Source organism: Gymnogyps californianus, chromosome 5, assembly GCF_018139145.2.
Source record: "Gymnogyps californianus isolate 813 chromosome 5, ASM1813914v2, whole genome shotgun sequence".
Lineage (NCBI taxonomy): Eukaryota > Metazoa > Chordata > Aves > Accipitriformes > Cathartidae > Gymnogyps > Gymnogyps californianus.
The window spans coordinates 7,780,339-7,800,521 of NC_059475.1; the positions used below are offsets into that span (position 1 = coordinate 7,780,339).

Below are 20,183 nucleotides of genomic sequence, written 5' to 3' on the forward strand. Positions count from 1 at the left end.
TGCAAAGCAGCCCTCAGAACGGCATTTTCAAGTATCATATACGAACAGGGCAAATTTTCATTTTAAATAATCCATAGTGCTATTGAGAGCATTGGAAGCTGCCCAGACACTAGCTGCCAGTGTCCCGAAAAGCCATAATTAGCCTGATGACTCAGGGAAATGATGACAGTGATAAACTTGCCAATTAGCAGTCATTCAAACACAAAGACCTAAAGAAGAACGACTGTTTCACCAACTGGTTGGAGTATGCCAGCACTGGAACTCCAACAAGCAGGAAAAAGCATTGCTCTGGCTTAGTTTGGGAAAAACAACTTGCCAAATGGCATGAAAAGGCGCAGAACAAAAGAAGGAGTAAGACTCCACAATTTCCTGACAACATCCAGCCCCACGTGGACTGGACCTCAGCATTAAGTTCTCTCTCTGGGAAATGACTAATAGAGCTCAACAGTGTTCAAAATATTAACATAAGGTATGTCTAATTAATACAGTCCATCAGCTGCAGTTTATGAAATAACAATTCTTACTGTAAATGCAGAGAGCATCATATTTAAAACTATTGCCAAAAGATAACATAGCTTAATTTAAGAACTCTTATTTCTTTCCATTTAGCCTGTACTGCCTAAACCAAACCCACCAATAATTTAAGGCAGGTGCATCACCTTCCTCCTCAAAACAAACTTATAAAAGTAGTTCTTAAGCCAATCAAGAACAATCAAGAGCCATTGTGCTCTAATATTATTTTGAATTGTCCTGTATATTACCCTCTTTTTAATTCACACACATTTCAGTGCAAAGATTACATCTGTGGCTGACCACAGTCAATTGCTCTTCTATCATGCATGCATATTTCTTTCACAATACTACATAAATAGTAGCGAACTTTGCAGTAAGTTCACAACAGTTTCTGAATTCCTTGCTTCTGAGGTCACTCTTCCTTACACTTCCAGCTTCTATCACCTACTTCCCCACGCTTTTCCTGAATGACTGAAGAGCTCAGCGTTCGGCATTGGAAGACACAGTGAATGGGTTTTCTGCAGCCTTCCAGCAGTGTAACGAACAACTGAGTGTAGCCCAGCAAACCATATAGCAAAGGGCTGCACTTTACCAAACAGATAGTCATCAATGTTTGCTAGTCTACAAGTGGGCAAAAAATAAAGCATATTGATTCCTATTTTATTAAGTATCTGGATAAAGAGAGGTGACATAAAAAAGTGATGAAAGACAAACTACAGCCCACACTTCCTAACATCCATGAATTAATGGTAATGCATAGATTATTTTCTTTTAATAAACAGTATTCTGAAGTGTAGGTTATGGTAGAAAGAGACTATAATAAGTAATCTCTGTGATGCATGGAAACACACAAATTCATAGGAAAATATTTTTTAAATATTATATACTTTACATGTACAAACTAATTCAACATCCAGCATGAAGTACTGCAGCATTACTCCCATTAAATGACCAAATTTTCCAGAGGCAAAGAAGCCGCCACAGTTCTGACTGAGAAGTTACTGACTAACGATAAAGTATTTGTCATTTTATCTATCAATCTGTCATTACGCTAGAAATTATGATAATAACTAAATACTTCAGCTACAAAGTCAGAATAAAAACTATATTCACAAGCTGGAGCTTGATTACTAGAAGACTTTTTCCAGTATGAAAAATGTAGCACAGAGATTTTCTTTAATCAACCCAGAATTTTTTTTCTAAATACCTATCCTCATTTAACAGTCTTTAATCACAGGTTGCATTTACACTATTTACATTTTCTGTAACTAAGCCTCATTCTAAAATATATACTTTGTCTGCGAATCTCTATTCATAGAAAAATCAATATCTAAGCCATAAAATACAATCTCTAATTTTAAATAATGTAATGGCAGATGCTAACTCAGGATGACCAGTAGCTTCTCCCATTTAGTGACATCAAACATAAAGAAACTATACTTGCACTACATTTCCACTGATAACAGAGACACGCCAATGGACTACCTTTCACCCAGAAGTCTGTTCAAGTGTATTAAAACTTTCTGGCTAGAAGAATCAGGCACCATAACCTGTGCCCATGAAACTCATCAACTGTGTGTTCAGCAAAACTGCATCAGCGGTACACGTTTAAGACACATAAGGAAGAATGTCTATGCCCAAGTTAGAAAGTTAGGATGCCTGTATCAGGAGGCATGTTTGTGGTGTATGTGAACAGACTTACCAAAGACAACTGAAAGGCTACTATTAACCCAGATAAAGACTAAAGACACTTCTAATCAGTATTGAACACTTGATCATCACCGTAACTAATCAGAATTTTCTACCCAGTACAGACTGAGAGAAGGTAGTACAATAACCTTTTTTTTAACAAAAAAAAAAAAGAATTATCTCAACCACAGGACCACACTCAGTGCTTTTTTACCATCAACTGGTTTGTCTTTACATTTTAAGGATGTTTTAAACTATTTAATAGAAACCAGTGTTAACAAGTATTATTTGTATTGGCTATTTAAAAATAGCAATTCTTTTCTTTCGCAACTTGTTTCAAGATTTGAATTCTTATAACTAGATACACATCAGTATAAAACACTGTATTATTCTGAATAGAATTTCCCAGTTTGCAGCACTGAGCAAAACAATTCAGTAAATTTAGAAACCATCCATAATAATAATTGCCATCTTGCATCATCAGTTCCCAAGCAGAACACATTAGTGAGTGATAGCACTAATCAGAATGCACTAAAGCTTGATATTGCTTTTCATAATTAGAATGATTTTGTCAGTCATTTTAGGCCAAATATTTAAGACAGAAAATTAAAAATATTGTAACAACCAAAGTCCCAAAACCTTGTGGGATTTTTTTTCCTCATTTCTCATGAAAGTCATTTTTCTTGTGTGTCTGCATTTCTCTGCAGTCCTCAGTAGAATAGCATCATAGCACGAGAACCAGCACAAAAAACTGACTAGAAACAAAAGTAGAAAGAGGCTTTCTAGCTAGAAACCTTTAGCAAGATACCGAATTTATTCTTATATTGCCATCATTTTTCAAATCAGATTTCAGCTATTCATTTTAGATAGCATTTTACAATTGCTCGAGTCTGTTTATATTCTTTGACTACTCATTTTGCTATGCAGTTAAGTAAAAGACACCTGAAAAAGATTAGTAATGATATTCTCACTGGTTTACTGTAAAAGAAACTGAATATACCCAATGTAATTTGTTCTCTGCTAAAATTACACTTTCATGGTTAGTTACTGAGTTTTCTTATTAGGTCACATATACTTAAGAACACTGATATCCCACTAGTTCATTTTACTGACAACAGAACATTACCTCTCCCTGTTCAAGGCTTTGTATAAGAAAAAACCCCTAAAATATAGAAATGTCTCTCCAGTGATCACCTCTTAGCTACCCAAGGGCAATTCGGTTAAAAATGCATGCTGATACAGATCGAAAAAGAAGCAACCCTCAATAAAGAGGGGTGGTTGTATCCAATAATCATTTTGGATTAGGAAGAGAAACTTCTAGCTAAAGGAAAAGGGAGGACGACTCATCTGGATTGTCATTCATGGAGCCTCAACTTACTTTCTTCCCTCTGAGGAAAACGCCTGGCAGTTACGTAGTCAAGTCCTTTTAGGACAAATCATATTGTTCTTCTCACATTTCTGGAAGAATTGGCTGTTAAGTGACAAACAAACAAAATCCTTTATTCTTTAAAGTCACGTGTAAGTGGAGGTTGCCTATTCTCACAGCACTGTCTCTTCTAAAAGTCCAGAGTCTCTGCAGAAGAAAGCAGGAAAGACTGAGTGGATTTGGGAGCAACAGGCAGAGCGTGCCCAAGTAGATTCATGATCTCTACAGCTCCTCAGAGAGTCCTCCCGTCAAGGTTGCCCCTGGCAGGACTATAGGCCCTGTAGTCACAGAGAAACCCTGCAAATATGTAGTACTGGTGGTGTGCTGGCCTGCAAGGAGTACCAGAGCCTTTGCAGAAATGCAACACTTCCGAGTGGTTCACTTTATCGCTCATGACTATTTTGGGTCCATTAGATTTGAAAGTATCTCCGTGGCCTCTTCAATGAGTGTATGTAATATACACTATTCTTTATGTAATAACAAGAGAGAGAGATTATGAATGGAACCTCTTGGATATTATCTAAATCACTAATTATTTTTTCATAATTTGATGTACAGTACCATTTAATATTTTACGTTGATGACGGCCAGTCCACCAAGAGGTTGTCAGTGAACCACAGCATACAAAGCAGTGATAAATATCAAAGTCTCAAAACTAAGGCTGTGTATGATCAAATCACTTGCTTCTAGGGAATAAAGCTTTAAAACAAACTCTGTATTTATAAAATAAATGGAAAAATTCCCCATGAACTTAACAAGAGCAGAAGGAATTAGCAAGTAAGATGAGAAACTCTGTGGTAAATTTAACTACAGCATTAAAACTCAGAATTTTCTTCATTTAATACAATACCTTCTTTGTATAGGCTGAAAATACAAAATATAAAATTTTACTGAGTATATAAATCTCAAACCAGAAATAACTGTAGGTGGTTTGAAACAAGTAAATGTTGTATTTATACAAGTACAGCATTCAGCAAGGATTTCTCAATATTAGTCAGTCATTGAGCAGGTTGCCTGCACTCTAGTACACTGAATACATGCCTGCATAATTATGGCTTGTTTGTGTGACATCTGGTGGGGAAAAAATATCGTATCTGATATGAAAAATACAGAAATATTTTCATAAAACAAAAAATGCCAGTGGAACAGGACTGTTGTGTCCTTTTCATAACAAGTAGCCTCACATCAATAAAATCCAGTCATACTAAAATATCAACTATATCAGATCTCCAGAACAGAAAATAAGTAGGTATGCAATTAAACACAATTTTCCAAGATTTGTAAAATTTAGTTTCCTTCAGCTCCTTGTGTCTATAGAAAATATAAAACTCAGGTAATGTCAAATGCATGTAGATGTTTGCTGTTAAGTAAATCAATTTACCATTTAAAGATCTGACTGAACAGCCTAAGGCTTTCATTGCTTAGAGGCATTTTATATATGCATAGTCCTAATAAATCTGCTTGTGAGCTGTACTATACACATTATTCCTAAGAATAATGTCTGTAGAGCAAACAGTAATAAAGTTATAAGTCCTTCTCTTCTACTCTCTTCTCAGTGTCATTGTATTAGCATTAGAGTACCAAACCTTGGTGTCTGCCACATTCTCAGCAGTAAGAAAACAAAAACTGAATCCAAATGAAAATGAAAATTAATCTAAAGGGGGTGTGGGGAAGGGTGTTGTACTGGACTTTAAAAAAATCTCTGTTCTTTGCTCATATTAAATCAAGAGGAATGTGAAGCAAACAAACGTCCTTTCTGTTTTAGTTTGCAAAACCAGAAAAACCCCCACACCCTAAAGACCCACTGTTCCACATGGCTGTTCTTTTTCATTTTAATTCCATCCCTTTAAGAAAAAAAAAAAAAAAACCACTTCAAGAAAACATTCCACAAATCCACAAATATTAATTTACAATAGCTGATGAACAGGTGTAGAAAAAATATCTGTAGCACAATGCTACAGAAGGGATTTGTGCTATCTTAGGGCAGGAAATAGCAGAGATACATTTCATAATGATCCACACAAATATCCCTCCCTTGTATTCTGGGCCGGGCTGCTCCAGGTCCTGAGCAAATTTGTTTGAAACTGGCTCAAATACCTGAGCACTGTGCCATGTCCTGTTTGAGTTGTGTCACATCATTGACATAATTCCACTTATATCTTCTGCATTACTGACCTCCTCCGTCTCCCAAGGACAAAGGCTACTTTTATATAGCCCAATATTAAAGTCAGTGGTATGAACAGAGATGAGGCCAAGCTCCAAAACTTAAGATTCCTACACGTCTCTAATTCTGATTTTTCAGGATCGGGTTCTGCAAAATGCTGAAGATTTTCATATCTTCATAAATAGGGATCTTAATCCTGCAGAATGTAATGTCCTGCTTGATGCCTATTTCTACATAAGAATATATGTATATATATTTACCAGATAATTTGTATAGTTAATTTTTTAGATTTTTTTTTTAGCATGGAGAGCCTGCTCGTCTGTACGGGCAGGGGGACAATACAATTTTGAACATGTTTGTCATAAGTATTTATTTGAGTAATAACATCTAGTAAAACAGAAACATGATCCTCCTTAAGTGATTTCAGGCAAGACCACTATCTGTAAATCTAGCAGGAAAAGAGAGAGGTGTCTGAACATTCAGAAAGAACAAAGCAAAGCTTCTCCACAATCTGAAACACCATGGGTTATTGCAGAAGCAGAGTAATTCCTGTCGAGTTCTCCTTAATCCTGGGATTTAAATGCATTTTCCCCAAGTGTGTGAAACCCATCATCAATGTGAAAAAGTATAGTCTCTGATACTCGCTGTATCAGCCTAAGAAATCTACCCTCAGCATTTCTTCTTGCACAGTGTGTGAGCAGACAGCACACAGACTTGGAGCAATGCAACAGCACATTTTTCTGTTTGAGCTGAAGAGGTGCTTCTGCTGAAGCAGCAAGCTGCAAATGGCATCACCAGGCAGCTCTTCCAATTCACTGGAAGTGAGACTTCTACTGTAGCCCTTCCTTCTAAGGACTGTGTGCCACTGACGTACAAACCACTACAGCCCGGTCTTAATAGCATGCAGCTACAGGACAAACTGCCTATCTATAAAAAATCAGCTCCAAACGGGAAAAAGCTTTTAACCCTTTACAATGTAAAATATTAGTCATTAGAAATAGGAAGGTTCAAGATGTAACAATTCAAAGGCTGGAAAGGATATAATAGTGAATCTGCCTTTGGAGGCAGCTGTGAACCTCTCTAACTAACATAACATTCTTAACGGCAGTTACTGAAAAATAATAACAAAACTCTCTTAAATTTGGTCACAGTACAATGAATTTGTGAAGTTTTCTGTCATTCTGGACTGAGTTCCTGAATCTGCTCGGACTTATTTACCCCAGAAAGCCACAAAAACTTAAGTGCTCATCACAGAAAAAGAATCCAGAGAATGCTCGCAGCACTGCACCAAACACTGGCTGTTCAGAGAAAGATGAAGATGAAGAAAAGCATTGCAATATATGGATTGCATCTTTTGTATAAGGCTCTTAATCCACATAATTTGGAATGGATGTTCTCCTTCCCCTTCATATTTTCATAGCTTATGATTGTTCCTCCCTAGGACTGCCAGCGGGCTAGAGAGGTGATGAGGGTGGTTGAAGGCTCTGTGAAGAAGCAAGCCTTAGGAAAGAGATGGAATTTTGCTTTGTGATCCACAGAACTTAAACCTTGGTATTTGGTCTGACAGGGACTCTGGAATCCTCCAGCACTTCTGAGTCTGCAGGCATGGATGGTTCCATGAAAACTGCTCTGTCAGAAAACTCTGCTTCTCAAATATGTGCAGTTTCCCATCTGCGTGCATAAATGTTGGCAAAACCACTCTGGCTTTCTTTGAAACTATGACATTCCACGTCCAATCTCCTTTTTAACAACCAGTCACATTCTACATTCAGAACTTATGTACAAGCCACATAGGTCACCTCCCACCTTTAGCAAACAGAGTAAGAGAAGAACATCACCCCAGCATTTTATCATGAAATAAGTTCATATCAGGCTAGAGGATTTTTTTTCCCTCCTATTTATAAAACTCAAAGAAAAACTGGATTTGGGGTAAAAATTACTCATTTTTTAGACACCTTCTCAAGTATTTCAACCATTATCATAAAATGATAATACCAGAGCTAAGATACCTTATAATACATACAAGACACAAATCTCTAGATATTTCCTATGGCTGAGCGTGTTTACCTAATACCAACATCTGCTACAGTTCCAACAGTGACACCAGCTACAGAAAGCACAGCAAAAACCTAATTGTCTCGGTCAAAAGATTAAAAAGTACTACACATGGCTCTCTAACACCTTTCTAGATGTCAGTCTAAATCAGAACATCATTATTTAGGAGAATAATCATAGACGTACCAGCAGCAGCAAAGCTAGCAATATAATGCTGAAGAAATAAGACCCAGGGATGCTTAAGAGCCAAAAATCAAGAGTAGCAACAAGCTTAACAATTGCTCAGTGTTTAAGGCTCTGAAAAATGTATGTTTTCAATTTTGGCTGGAGCAATACAAACCTTGAGCCACATCTGCATCTTAGTAGAACAGACCTAGACCTAATAAATATGGTTACCAGCAAATGTAAAGTTTTTGTAGGGGCCCAGAGTGCTCTAATAGGCCTTGATGGCCCTCAGTAGCCTCACCTGGTGCCCCCCTGCTGCCTATGGGTCTAGGAGCCCCGTTTAAACCTCATCCTGTGCCTTCAGCCTCTGCCTGAGCTATGCTGCAGGCTGTGGGCTGCCCTTGGGTGCCCTCGCCGGTGGGACGAGCCCTGGCTGGCGAGGCCCCAGCCCTGATGGCTCTGTGATCACGCTCAGCTCTGGGCTCCCCAGCCCCGAGGAAGGAGCCAGCCCTCGCTGCTCCCTAACGCTTTCTTTTTTTTACCACCTCAAATTGCTATTCATGTTATGTGCATTTTCAGAGTTAGTCTGACATCACAAGAAGCTTTTCAGGCATAGAACCAAGGTCAGAAGTATTAGGAGTATTTCTTTAGACAATGCTAAGGTGCCTGACTATTAAGCAAACCTTTTAAATCACATATATTGTTTCATGTGCCAGTACAACCAAGACTGTGCTTGCAACCACTGTGGATTCTCTGGTCACTTCTATTAGGTATAGTTCAAAACTACAGAAAACCACAGAAGTCAAAAAGGCTGAAATATGACTTGTTCTTTTCTCCCAAAGAAACAAAAGCAGTCAAGCCATCAGGGCAGAAATTTTCAAAAATATCTAGCGGTCTGAACGTCTTAATTTCTGGGTGCCCAAAAATGAGACAATTTAAAATGCACTTTTTCTGCATCAGTTCAAAAGTAGATTGCTTTACAGTCATTCCATTTCACTTAAGAACAGAGTTGTCCAGTATCACTAATCAGTTCTGGAAGTATTTTCTTGTAAAATAGGTCAAAGAGCAACAAATTAGTACTATTTCTACTTACTAGTGTCTTTTCATTTTCTACATATTTCAAAGCTAGGAAAAATGCTAATCCTCCATTAAGCTATGAGTAACAAAAAATATTTTACTAGCCAGATAAAACATTTTTGCCTTCTAACCTACTGAATCATCATATCACTTATTAGAGCAGATGTTCACAAATTAAATGGCACCAAAATAACAATTTCTTCTAGAAGGTACTCAGAAGCATTACATCTTGCTGTTCCTCTCTTTTACGGAAATCCTTATAGCATTTTTGTCTTTAATTTTGTGATCCATAAGTCCTGAATAATAACAGTGCTTATAAGTAACTAATAGAAATAAATGTATACAGAACTAAACCCTGAAGTATAAATTGCTATATAATATCTCTACTGTACTCACTGCAGTAGGATAGATTCTTGCTAGAATAACGTTTATCGAGCTTGCCATTTGGCACACAGTAAAATATGATGATGCCCTTTAAACATGCTATCAAAAATATTTTCTACCCCTTCCCTGTGATGAAACCATAATTTTCTCAGTATGCGTATCTGCAGCTAATATTTAAGAAAGACTTTAACAGAAAAGCTACTATTCCTTAGCCTCCTTTAACCTGAAAAATATGCAAGGTTTCTGCTTTATAATAATGCCTTGCCATTTTGAATGCAAAGAGGGATCATGTTCCTTCATGCTTGAGACCTGAAAAACATTCAATGTCTTAAATTCCTGATGAATTCAGGGCAAATTGAGGGCATCTTGAAAGTACAAGCCCGTTAATGAAACACAACTTATTTACCCTGAAACGTACAGTCTGTGGAATGTATAGCTTGTTGTAATACAAATATATCTTATTGTGTTTGGACATAAAAACAAAAGGTACCTTTATTTCATATCAACAGTCCTTTGCAGTTTTCTGTATTCAGGCTCACTGTGCTATTCAGGCTTCACTGTGCCTGAAGTGAAGAAGAAACTGTCACTGAATGACACCCTGAATTCATTACAAAGCTGTACCGATAGGGAGACAACAAAAGGCAGAAATTCAAGTTCATTCATATAGTGGATGAACCACATTAAGGACAGATATCATGGACTCTGACTGAAAACAAACCTTCACTGATCTCAATGGAACAGAAGTGAGAAACATGGTTGAATCTACAGTGCAGGGCAAGCATATACCACAGTGCATTGAGCAGGCTTTGTCCTTCGATTGTACAAGGCAGAGGAGAACAGGGAATGCTGTCTCCCCATGCACGTGGTTGGATTTCTTTCCAAAGCATATCATGGGGTGTTGCTCACCTAGCAATGAAGATAAACATGCAGTGAAGCACTCTGGACCATCCTTCCTCTACAGCGTAAGTCTGCATCATAATCATGTCAATATAAATACAAACAAGGAAAAGCAATTGTCTTCTCGGTTGTCATATACTGCAATACTAGGTAAAGCACTGGCTACTGTTGACACAAGACATTTTAGACTACTTCAGTGCGAGAGCATTGGACTCAAAGCCAGCACACCTAAAAAAAATTAAAAGTACAGGAGTGATACTGAATATGTCTCATTTGATTTTCTGAATTGAAAGCTACCATTCATGTCCAGAATGATAATTTCAGAGTCAGTGTATGTTCTCCCACTGAAATGGCTTGTATAAGAAGTGTTAGGACTAAATAAATAATAAAAAAAACCCTTAGCTTATTCTGACTGCTAAGAACAGAAAGAAGTATCTATCTAAAATTGAAGACGCCTTTGACATATCTCACTGAATCTATCCATCCTCCTCGCTACTCTCAACACAAATGCCCCAGGAACATTTGAAGAGATTAAAACCAAAAAGAGACCTAAATCTATCTTGAATATGTGCTGTCACTTCCTACACTCCTTAGGGAATCACTGTAATACTTGGGAAACCTGCTCCACCACAGTCTTCCTTTTGACCCCAAGCAAATCACTTGGTCCCAGATTCAGGAAGCATTTTGCAATCCAATTCCTAATGAAACGAACAGAAGTCAGGTGTCTAAAAGTACATTTTGCGAACCTGGACCTGAGTCCCTCTGTAGCTTAGGAACTAGCAGGCTGGAGCCTTTGAGACCTCCCTGTCTAAAAGGGTTACATGGTATTTCAGAGCAACTAATTTAAAAACTGTTTTGCACTCGGATAGGATAGTTGTGGTAGGAGCATGGATTTACCAGACAGGCTAAAAACCTCCCAGTACCTTCTCCTGCCCCACTTGGTACTGCCCAGTGTAATGAGTATCTTCCCAGTGGCGTGATGCAGTAGCAGCAGCTGACCCAAGATGCAGCTGCTGCTGCTCCTGAGATCACAGAGTACCTGGAATAAACACAACGCATGAAGTACCTCTCTTGCAGTTGCAGATCTGTTCAACCAATTTGCCCCCAATTTGTTTTCAATGGCAATACCACAAATGCACAAGTGAAGGGAAAAAAAATAAAGTTTTTACTTACCTACTTTCCCTCAATTAGAATATTTTATCAGATTTTGACATGTAATTTAAGATTTCTCTTCTTTCCTTCTTATATACTTATGTATTTATTTTCCAAAGGACCTGCTGCAGAAAAAGGTCTCAAGGTACATTATAATTTTACAGAAAAGGATTAAAAATAAAAATTAATTCAACCATCTCAGTACATAATGCTTTAATGAGTTTTCCTTCAGAATTAATGTCATCAGAGTTCTGAATACACAGAAAGCATGGTAGCAATATGTAAAGTTTCATTTTTGTACCTGGTTGCCAGGAACAAAACATTTATGCACTTTAACCCAGAATTAATTTGTCAATCATTTTTTCCACATTAGATGATCTCTGTGGAAATGAAGAAATGTTCATTTTTTAAAAATTGCCAATTTTTCTACAAGCATTTGTTTCAAACAGAGGTGCACAAATACGGTAAATCTATATGCTAGATCTTATTCACTGCAAAATCAGAAGCATTTGATCATTCAGTTATAGCAACAGGAAAACGCATACCCTGTCCCATGTCTACAGATGTTACGGACTGTCATTTATGTTTATGTAATGATAAGAAAAATATGTAACATATGCTGGGTATTATGGATTTTTTAAAAAAATCTTTCCTTTTATTTGTTACTGTCTCATGCCAATTAATAATGAAAAAGAAATGTAGGCCTGTATTTATAACTAGACACAATGACAGTAAGAAGTAATAAGGAACCAGTAAGAAATAGTGAGAGGAAGCTAGTGACATAATCTAAAGCACCATGGATAGTTCATATTTAATTTGAGGGCTATCAATAAAGTGTAAAGCTTATGTCAAAAATTAATTTACACTCACAATTAGTCTATGAGTCTGGGATCACCAGAAAGACACATTTCATTTTTCAGTGCTGTGCAGCAAAGACTTTCCATGAACTAGTTACACATGGAACAGACTTTCTGATCTTTTGCTGTTTTTCCATAGTGCATTTATCCTACATTTATCCAAATATGAAGAGGAAGTATTTCATATTTTTGGGTAGTTTAGCACTGATTTTTCATATCCCAAGTCAAATGACTCTCAACACCTGAAAGCATACTTGACAGGAACTTTCCATGTCAGGAGTTGCAAGATAACGATCCTTTATTCAAGGTTATGGCCTGATCCCAAACTCTTTCACACCAGTATTATGCAAAATCATTTTCAAATTCCAAAGCTATTTGAAAAGTTTTACTGACTGAAAACACACTCGAATCCCATTTTTTATGACCACAAGAAGTCCATAATGCCACTAGTATCCCCAAACACCAAGAACACTGTTGTCATGAATTAGATGTAATCATGATAGCAGTGGTTTTTTTCACTGCCTTGATCTCCCAGATTTATTCTGCATTACATGGACGTCACAGAAATGGACTCTACACAACAAAACTATGTAACCAGAAGAATTTTCCTTCAAATACAAACAAATGAATTACACTTTCCATCAAATGGAATTGGCCTCTTGTGGAACCATTCTGAGAAAGCTTAACTGAACACTGAAAAACTTCACCAAGAACTCCTTAACAGGGTGACACAACACTTCTTTTGTTACAATTTTCAGCATCCTGGCTGAAATTTTCAAGGAATCAATGTAACATCAGAAAACTCCATGACTGTAATAAAGGAAAAAAAATTATGGATCTCTGAAGTCAGGTATTAAATCCAATACTTCAGCCTGCAAAACTCTCTCCTTATGAGTCTGGCCTTGACACTTAAGATTACTATAGAAAGACTTATGAATTTCTTTAAATAAGTGCCAGTACACATTTAAGTATCAGCCTATATTTGAAATCTGATTTGATGCTGCTGTGATTCCATGAATTCTAATAGAACTCCTCCAAATTTTTTCACCACTGCAAGTGAACCTGAAATATCAAAATCTCTCGTTTTGCATTATTTTTAGCTGAAATGTATGTCAATGTGAAATCATTTGAACTACATTAGTAGAACTCAAATGATCCCTAGTGTAACTCCATTCACGTCAGTGACATCAGGAATGCATTTCACCACTATAATTTAACATGTAAAATGCCCAAGTGACGATAAAATTATTTTTCTGAGAGTTGTCAGTATCCAGTAACACTGGGAAAGCTCCGACAGAAGCAGTAGTAGTAATTTGGAGCCATAACAGCTCAAATACAGGGTTTCTCTGGCACACAATTTCAACCAAAGTAATACTTAATGGAAAATTCTGTTTCTTGTTAAGCACTCGGGATCTTTGGGTTTTAGCATGTTAGGGGTAGGACTTTGGCATTTTCAAGCTGTGTTGCAATTGACTGGACCGATGGGTAGTTGAATAATCAAATTATAAGCCAGCCCAAGTAAAGGTATTTGCTTCCATTTCTGAATGCACAATTCTTTCTGTGATTCAGAATGGTCTGCCAAACCGATAGCACAATCTAACATTAAGCTGTAGTAGTTCTTATTTGTAATGACAAAGTACACAGGTTTATTCACTGCAGGAGGCAGAGCAGGCTCCACTGTTACCTTAGGATATGCCTCCCCAGTGCTGCAGCATGTAGTGCTGACACACCCAGAATATTGCTCTGCCAGCTGCTATGAGGTCCTACAGTAAGACCTTTTCCTTCAGAGAGTAATGTACTGCTATGATCACAGCATAATGTAGACAGTGCCATGCTTGTTTTAAATTAAAAGGTTTGTACTGGTAGCAGAATAGCTGAACAACTTGCTGGAGAAGCTGGGTAACTACTTAAGCAGTTACCTCATGTTGAGCTCCATGTCCACAGTGTGAACATATTCTAAGAGTTATTCAAAGAATTTTCTTCCTTATTTCCATTACAGGTCTAAAATTCCACCTCTTATGAACCACCTGCCCTTTCAACCCGTCAATACTGCAAACACGTACTACTTATTTTCTCTAAGTTCTTTATTTACCCAGTTAGTATTTCTTTTACTCTTACATTCTTGCCATGCTCCCTGGTATAATATGGTCTCTGCTATTACACGGAACTACTAGCAAGCTGGCTTACAAGACAACCCTTATGCTCTTTACATCATTAACTACTAGCTGTTAAAGAAACACTTTCAGTTACGGATTTTTACTGGATTTTACAGAATGCTCATCCTCACTGCTGATATTGCCCCTGTAGAAAAAAGTATTTAGTACATTTAACTCAGGTGAGCTACAATGAAATGCAATATTCAATTTTGGCAAATGCCTATGTATAAAATGACTGAGTTGTTTCATTCAAAACGTAGTTGGAATTAATATCACCACACTAAAAAGGAGCTTTGTTTAATGCTTCACGTCAAAAATATAGTGAAGCCTGCTCTATGATTTTAAATTAGGGATCAGATATTTAAACACAAGTTTTGAACCAGGGCTCAGCACAATGCAGTCTTTTGTGTGTGTCTTGGTTTTTATTAGTTCTTCTGCAATGCAAAAGAGGACAAGCAGAGAAACTTTTCAAAGAGGCGATTCACAGAAAATCCATGAAGGCAAAAACCAACCGTTAAAGAAAAACCTATGTCTATGGCTCTGTTCAGTACCACTGGATGCTGCATACAGCAAACAATGCTTATCTGATAGATTATGCATAAAGTCGCGGGTGCCCAATTTGGACTGCTTTTATTGCCGCTTTTCAGCTCCAGAACTATAAGTCAGTCACTAACTAGTTCTCCCCCCGCAAAAATCCTCTACTCAGCTTTAAATAAATATTGCAAAACTACTGTAATTCAGTAGTGTTGGTAAGCCCCTTTTTCTCTCATAATGGCCTGTCCCAGCCCTTAAAGTGCATATGCCAATTTGGTTCAAGTTTTATAATCTGGAATGTTCCACAGTGCCTCTTCAAAAACAGTTCCAGTTTAATTGTGCCTTCCCTAGGTAATTACAAGTCTGAAAAAATGCCTGTTCTGAATCTATTATTTATGTTATATGCAGCAATATCTTACCTATTTCATTCTGGAGTCTGGAATGTACTGTAGGCCAAACAATCTTTACCTACCTTAATCTCCTAGGAAGGGCAATGGAAGTTTTTGACACACAGTAAAATACAGCTGGCCTAAGAATCAGTGAAAAGAAATCATGGAATGTTTTCTCAAGGACTGCATGGGACCCAACATGTTCGTTTTGAATCCCAGAATGCCTATTTTGTATCTTAAATGTTGCTTCAAACACACATGGGTGAAAGCTGTAATTAAGGGAAAATGCAGCACCAATAATAGCATGTTAAAAGTTAGCAATTCTCAATTGTCAGTACTGTAACAACTGAATATCTTATTACTTCCACCTTCTCCTCCCATACATTGAATTTCTTCAATACTGACAAAGTGCATGTACTAATCATAGACTCTGAATGTTAAATTAACCAGGAAAAAAAGATATAAATTAGGTTGGTATTTCTTGAGGGCATCAGTAGAAAACACTGATTTCAAATAATTTTGATTATAAAATTTTACTTCACAATCCTTTTCCAGATCACAGATATTCATAATTAAAAAGAGTATGGAATTAATGTAATGTTAGCTGTTTTGCCATCAGCATCACATAAAGAAAAAAGAAACAATAAAACATGATGCAGAATTCACTCTTCCAATGATTGTCATTGAACTATTACATTAGTAAACATTCACAGTATGAAGTCTCTTTCAATATATCTCCAGCATATAAAGTAGTGCAAAAAAGCGTTCCAGTCATTTTGCCTTTGCAGTCAGACCAGGTTAAATGATTCTCTTACTTCATTTCTTTCATTATTAGACAACAAATGCTGCAATGCCTCCAAAGAGAGTTATAAAAATAAACAATTTCTGGAGGGTCAGCAGCCTTTTCAAAGTAAATTTCCAGTTAAAAACAAGCATTATAGATTTCAAGAAAAAAATTTAGATCTATCTTCTGTAGAATATCTTTTTACAATAAATTTACCATTTGAAAAACAATGACTATGGTATCCAATGATTTATGGTAGCTGCTATTAAAGCACTGATAAACAGATAAATGACTACCAAACTTCATTGCTTCTTACATAGTAAATACCTCTGAATGCCAACTTTTACCACAGAGCTGTTATTAGTGATGTCGACAGTTCATGCACCCACTTCAAAACTGACTTGGTTTTAATAAATTTCTCAGCCTCCTGTGCAAAACACTTGCATTCTAATAAAAATATAAAGTCTGAAATTATATCAGATCTAGCAATCCCTTCCTCAAGTTATACCACTTACTTGATATGTAATACACGTTTAGCAATGCTTTTTATTTGTATTTAACCATTAAATGGCATACTACTGTATGCTGTGGACTCTTGTTTGCATATTTCATTATTTTCTCTGCACTCTTTAATGCATAAATATATTTGGAAACGTTCAAAATTACACATCAGTTTCCACAGAATTTGAATTTACACAGTTTTTCTTCTCTGACTCACTGCTATTCCCCGTGTCCTGACTTTTTTTCTCCTTTACACAAAGAGATTCTTTAACTCCTTCTTCCATCTCCAAATATTCTGATTTATCCTCTGTGGATGAAGATGATGAGCTTCTAAATTTCTTCAGTAAATTTGTTGGGAGGTAAGGGCAACTGACTGCATTTTGCATCAGCTGCGTTTGTTCTTCATTCTCAGTCTCTCTGTGGTAGAAATAGTTAAAATTGGAGACAATCACTGGCACTGGTAAAGCAATGGTTAACACTCCCGCAATGGCACACAGGGACCCAACTATTTTCCCACCCACAGTTATGGGTTTCATATCCCCATAACCAACTGTAGTCATGGTCACTACAGCCCACCAAAAGGCATCTGGGATGCTTTGAAAATGGGTGGCAGGCTCATCAGCTTCTGCGAAGTAAACAGCACTGGAAAACAAAATGACTCCAATAAAAAGAAAAAAGATGAGGAGGCCGAGTTCCCTCATGCTGGCCCTGAGCGTATGACCCAGGATCTGCAAACCCTTGGAGTGCCTGGAGAGCTTGAAGATGCGGAACACCCTGACCAGACGGATGATCCTCAGGATGGCAAAAGACATGGCCTGTTGACCATTACTGCCCTGCTCCTGTGCCAAGTCAGTGCCCAGAGTAATGAAGTAAGGCAAGATGGAGACAATGTCTATGATGTTCATGATGTTCTTGAAGAAGTGTGCTTTGCTTGGACATGCAAAGCAGCGCACTGTAAACTCAAAGGAGAACCAAATGATGCAGACTGTCTCTACAATGAAAAAAGGGTCATTGAAGATGGTGTGCTCCCCAGCATCCAGGTGAAGTGACTCATTGGAAAGTCCCTTCCCTAAGCTCAGGGACATGATGAATTCTTTGTCATCTCTGAATTCTGGCAAAGTCTCCAGACAAAAGATGACAATGGAGATCAAGATGACCAAGACAGAGACAATGGCAATGCCTCTGGCTGGACTGGAGCTCTCCGGGTACTCAAACAGCAGCCAAACCTGCCTCTTAAACTCATTCTCCGGCAAAGCTTTGTCCTCTTCCTCTTTGACAAACCCTTCATCCTCCCTAAACTTGAGCATAGCCTCCTCCCCAAGTTGGTAGAATTTCACCTCCTCAGTGAAGATGTCAAAGGGTACATTGACTGGCCTCTTCAGCCGACCACCACTCTGGTAGTAGTACAGGATGGCATCAAAGCTGGGCCGGTTCCTATCAAAGAAGTATTCATTCCTGAGAGGGTCAAAGTATCTCCCTCGCTTCGCTGGATCACCCAACAATGTCTCCGGGAACTGAGCTAATGTCTTCAGTTGGGTCTCAAACCGCAGTCCTGACACGTTGATTACCACACGCTCACAACACTCGTACTCACTGTAGCGAACAGAGCTGTAACCCCCAGGGCCTCCACCATCATCAGGTGGCTGGTCCGAGTATGAAAACTCATCCTCCCCATAGTCATCACTGTAGTAGAGCTTTCCTTCTTCCTCGTCGTCTTCATCCTCGTCTTCATCCTCCTCTTCCTCCTCACTCAAGTCTTTCAGTATTCTCTCTTCAGAACCACTGAGAGGCAGCAGCTCAGAACAGGGGAAGGAGGCCCCACACTCCCTACTTCCCAAGTGGTGGCTCCTCTTCTTCCCCTTCTTCCGCCTCTTACCACTCTGGCGGTGGGGCACGCTGCTGCGTGACGCATTTCCACCATGAGAGGAGGATGCACCTCGACTCTGTTCCTGATGGTAGTGGTGATATGGTCCACCTCCACCCGTTGCCCCACCTTCTACTGCTGCCGTTGCTGCCGCTACGGCCGCAGCTGCTGCAGCTCTTGAGTGTGCCAGCCGCTCTCTCTCTCGGGCCCGAGCTTGGACCGCATATCCATAGGGCATGTGGCTGTTGCACCCAGAGCTATCTGCACTCACCATTGCAACCTCCATTTTGCAACTGCTTTTTTTATCGCTTAATGCAAAAAAGGTTTTGTTTTATTTACAGTGTAACCTTAACTTTCCCTAGAAAGTTCAAAGCCATTTGCATTTGGAGGACAGTCCCTTGGACATCGAGCAGGGCAACATAGTTGTAACACTGAATCTATATTTTGGAAAACCACAGATCTGCATTTTCTTATTGTCTGGAACATTTGACACAAACTACTGTTTTGCTAACAAGAAAAGATGAAACTCTCAGATTGAACCAGGGAACAGCTGAGGCCTTGTTCTTTCATCCACCAAGCCCCTTTATTTTCATTTATCTCCTGTGCTTATCACAGATCTGATCAGAATCATGACTACCTCGCAGGTTACAAAGACTGCATTCGTGAGGGAAAAAATATGCAAATCAAACAGTACCTGCTCTCCACAGATGGTTTTAGTTCATCATTGCAACCAAATGCAAATAGTCTCTTTCCTCATAGTTTGCTCCTGGTAATGCTTTGGCCTAGCAATCTTAATGTTTAATATCATTACTTGGGGAGTTGAAGTTAATTCCAGCCATCACTTTATCTACACAGTGAGGAGGTCTTTGCAAATCCTTTCTTCGGCCTGTCAACAATGTCTCAAACCTGGGAGCAGCACCCAGGGCGTCAGCAGCAGTGGTAAGAGGAGGAGGAAGAGGAGGAGGAGGAGATGAAGACTGAGAAACTGGCTCTGAGGTCCCCATAGGACATAGGGGAGTGGATGGGTCACCCTTTGGTTATGGTCATGCAGAAGAAGCACTTAACCTGAGGCACATGCACAAACACACAAAAATAAACAAAACAAAAAGGGAAAAGATTGGATTGTTTTCCTAAAAGGTCACACTGATCAAATGAAACTGTGTCATCTATTACCACGGTATTCAAATCTTCCCCTACCCACACTATTCACACTTCTACATTACACACACGCCCACATCACATGCACAGAGATTTTGAACGACTCTGTGGGTAAGGATGTGGGTGGGTATGTCACATATATATAGATAGAGATACAAAATCCCCACCCATATAAGCACTTGCATCCATACACAAACGCATGCATGCTTCTGAAACACCAACACATATAAACACTATTAAAAATACTGCAATACACAGTGCATTCAGACCTTTGAGTACATACGTAATAGATACACCTACGTATATCTATATGAAATATTAAAGAAAAAATGTATCTACACAAAGAGCTTTTATTGTATTTGTAGAAACACATAAGATGCAGGAATGTTACATTTTAATCCATAACTGAATTGTGTTT

At 38.2% G+C, this 20,183-nt stretch overlaps 1 protein-coding gene across 1 annotated transcript; it reads right to left on the reverse strand.

Annotated features, from left to right (window-relative positions):
* Positions 1-16,904: 16,904 nt before the first annotated feature.
* KCNA4 (potassium voltage-gated channel subfamily A member 4) lies at positions 16,905-18,893 on the reverse strand. Its single transcript, XM_050898010.1, has one exon. It carries the CDS (start codon positions 18,891-18,893, stop codon positions 16,905-16,907), a length of 1,989 nt encoding a protein of 662 aa, XP_050753967.1.
* Between the last annotated feature and the right edge of the window lie 1,290 nt (positions 18,894-20,183).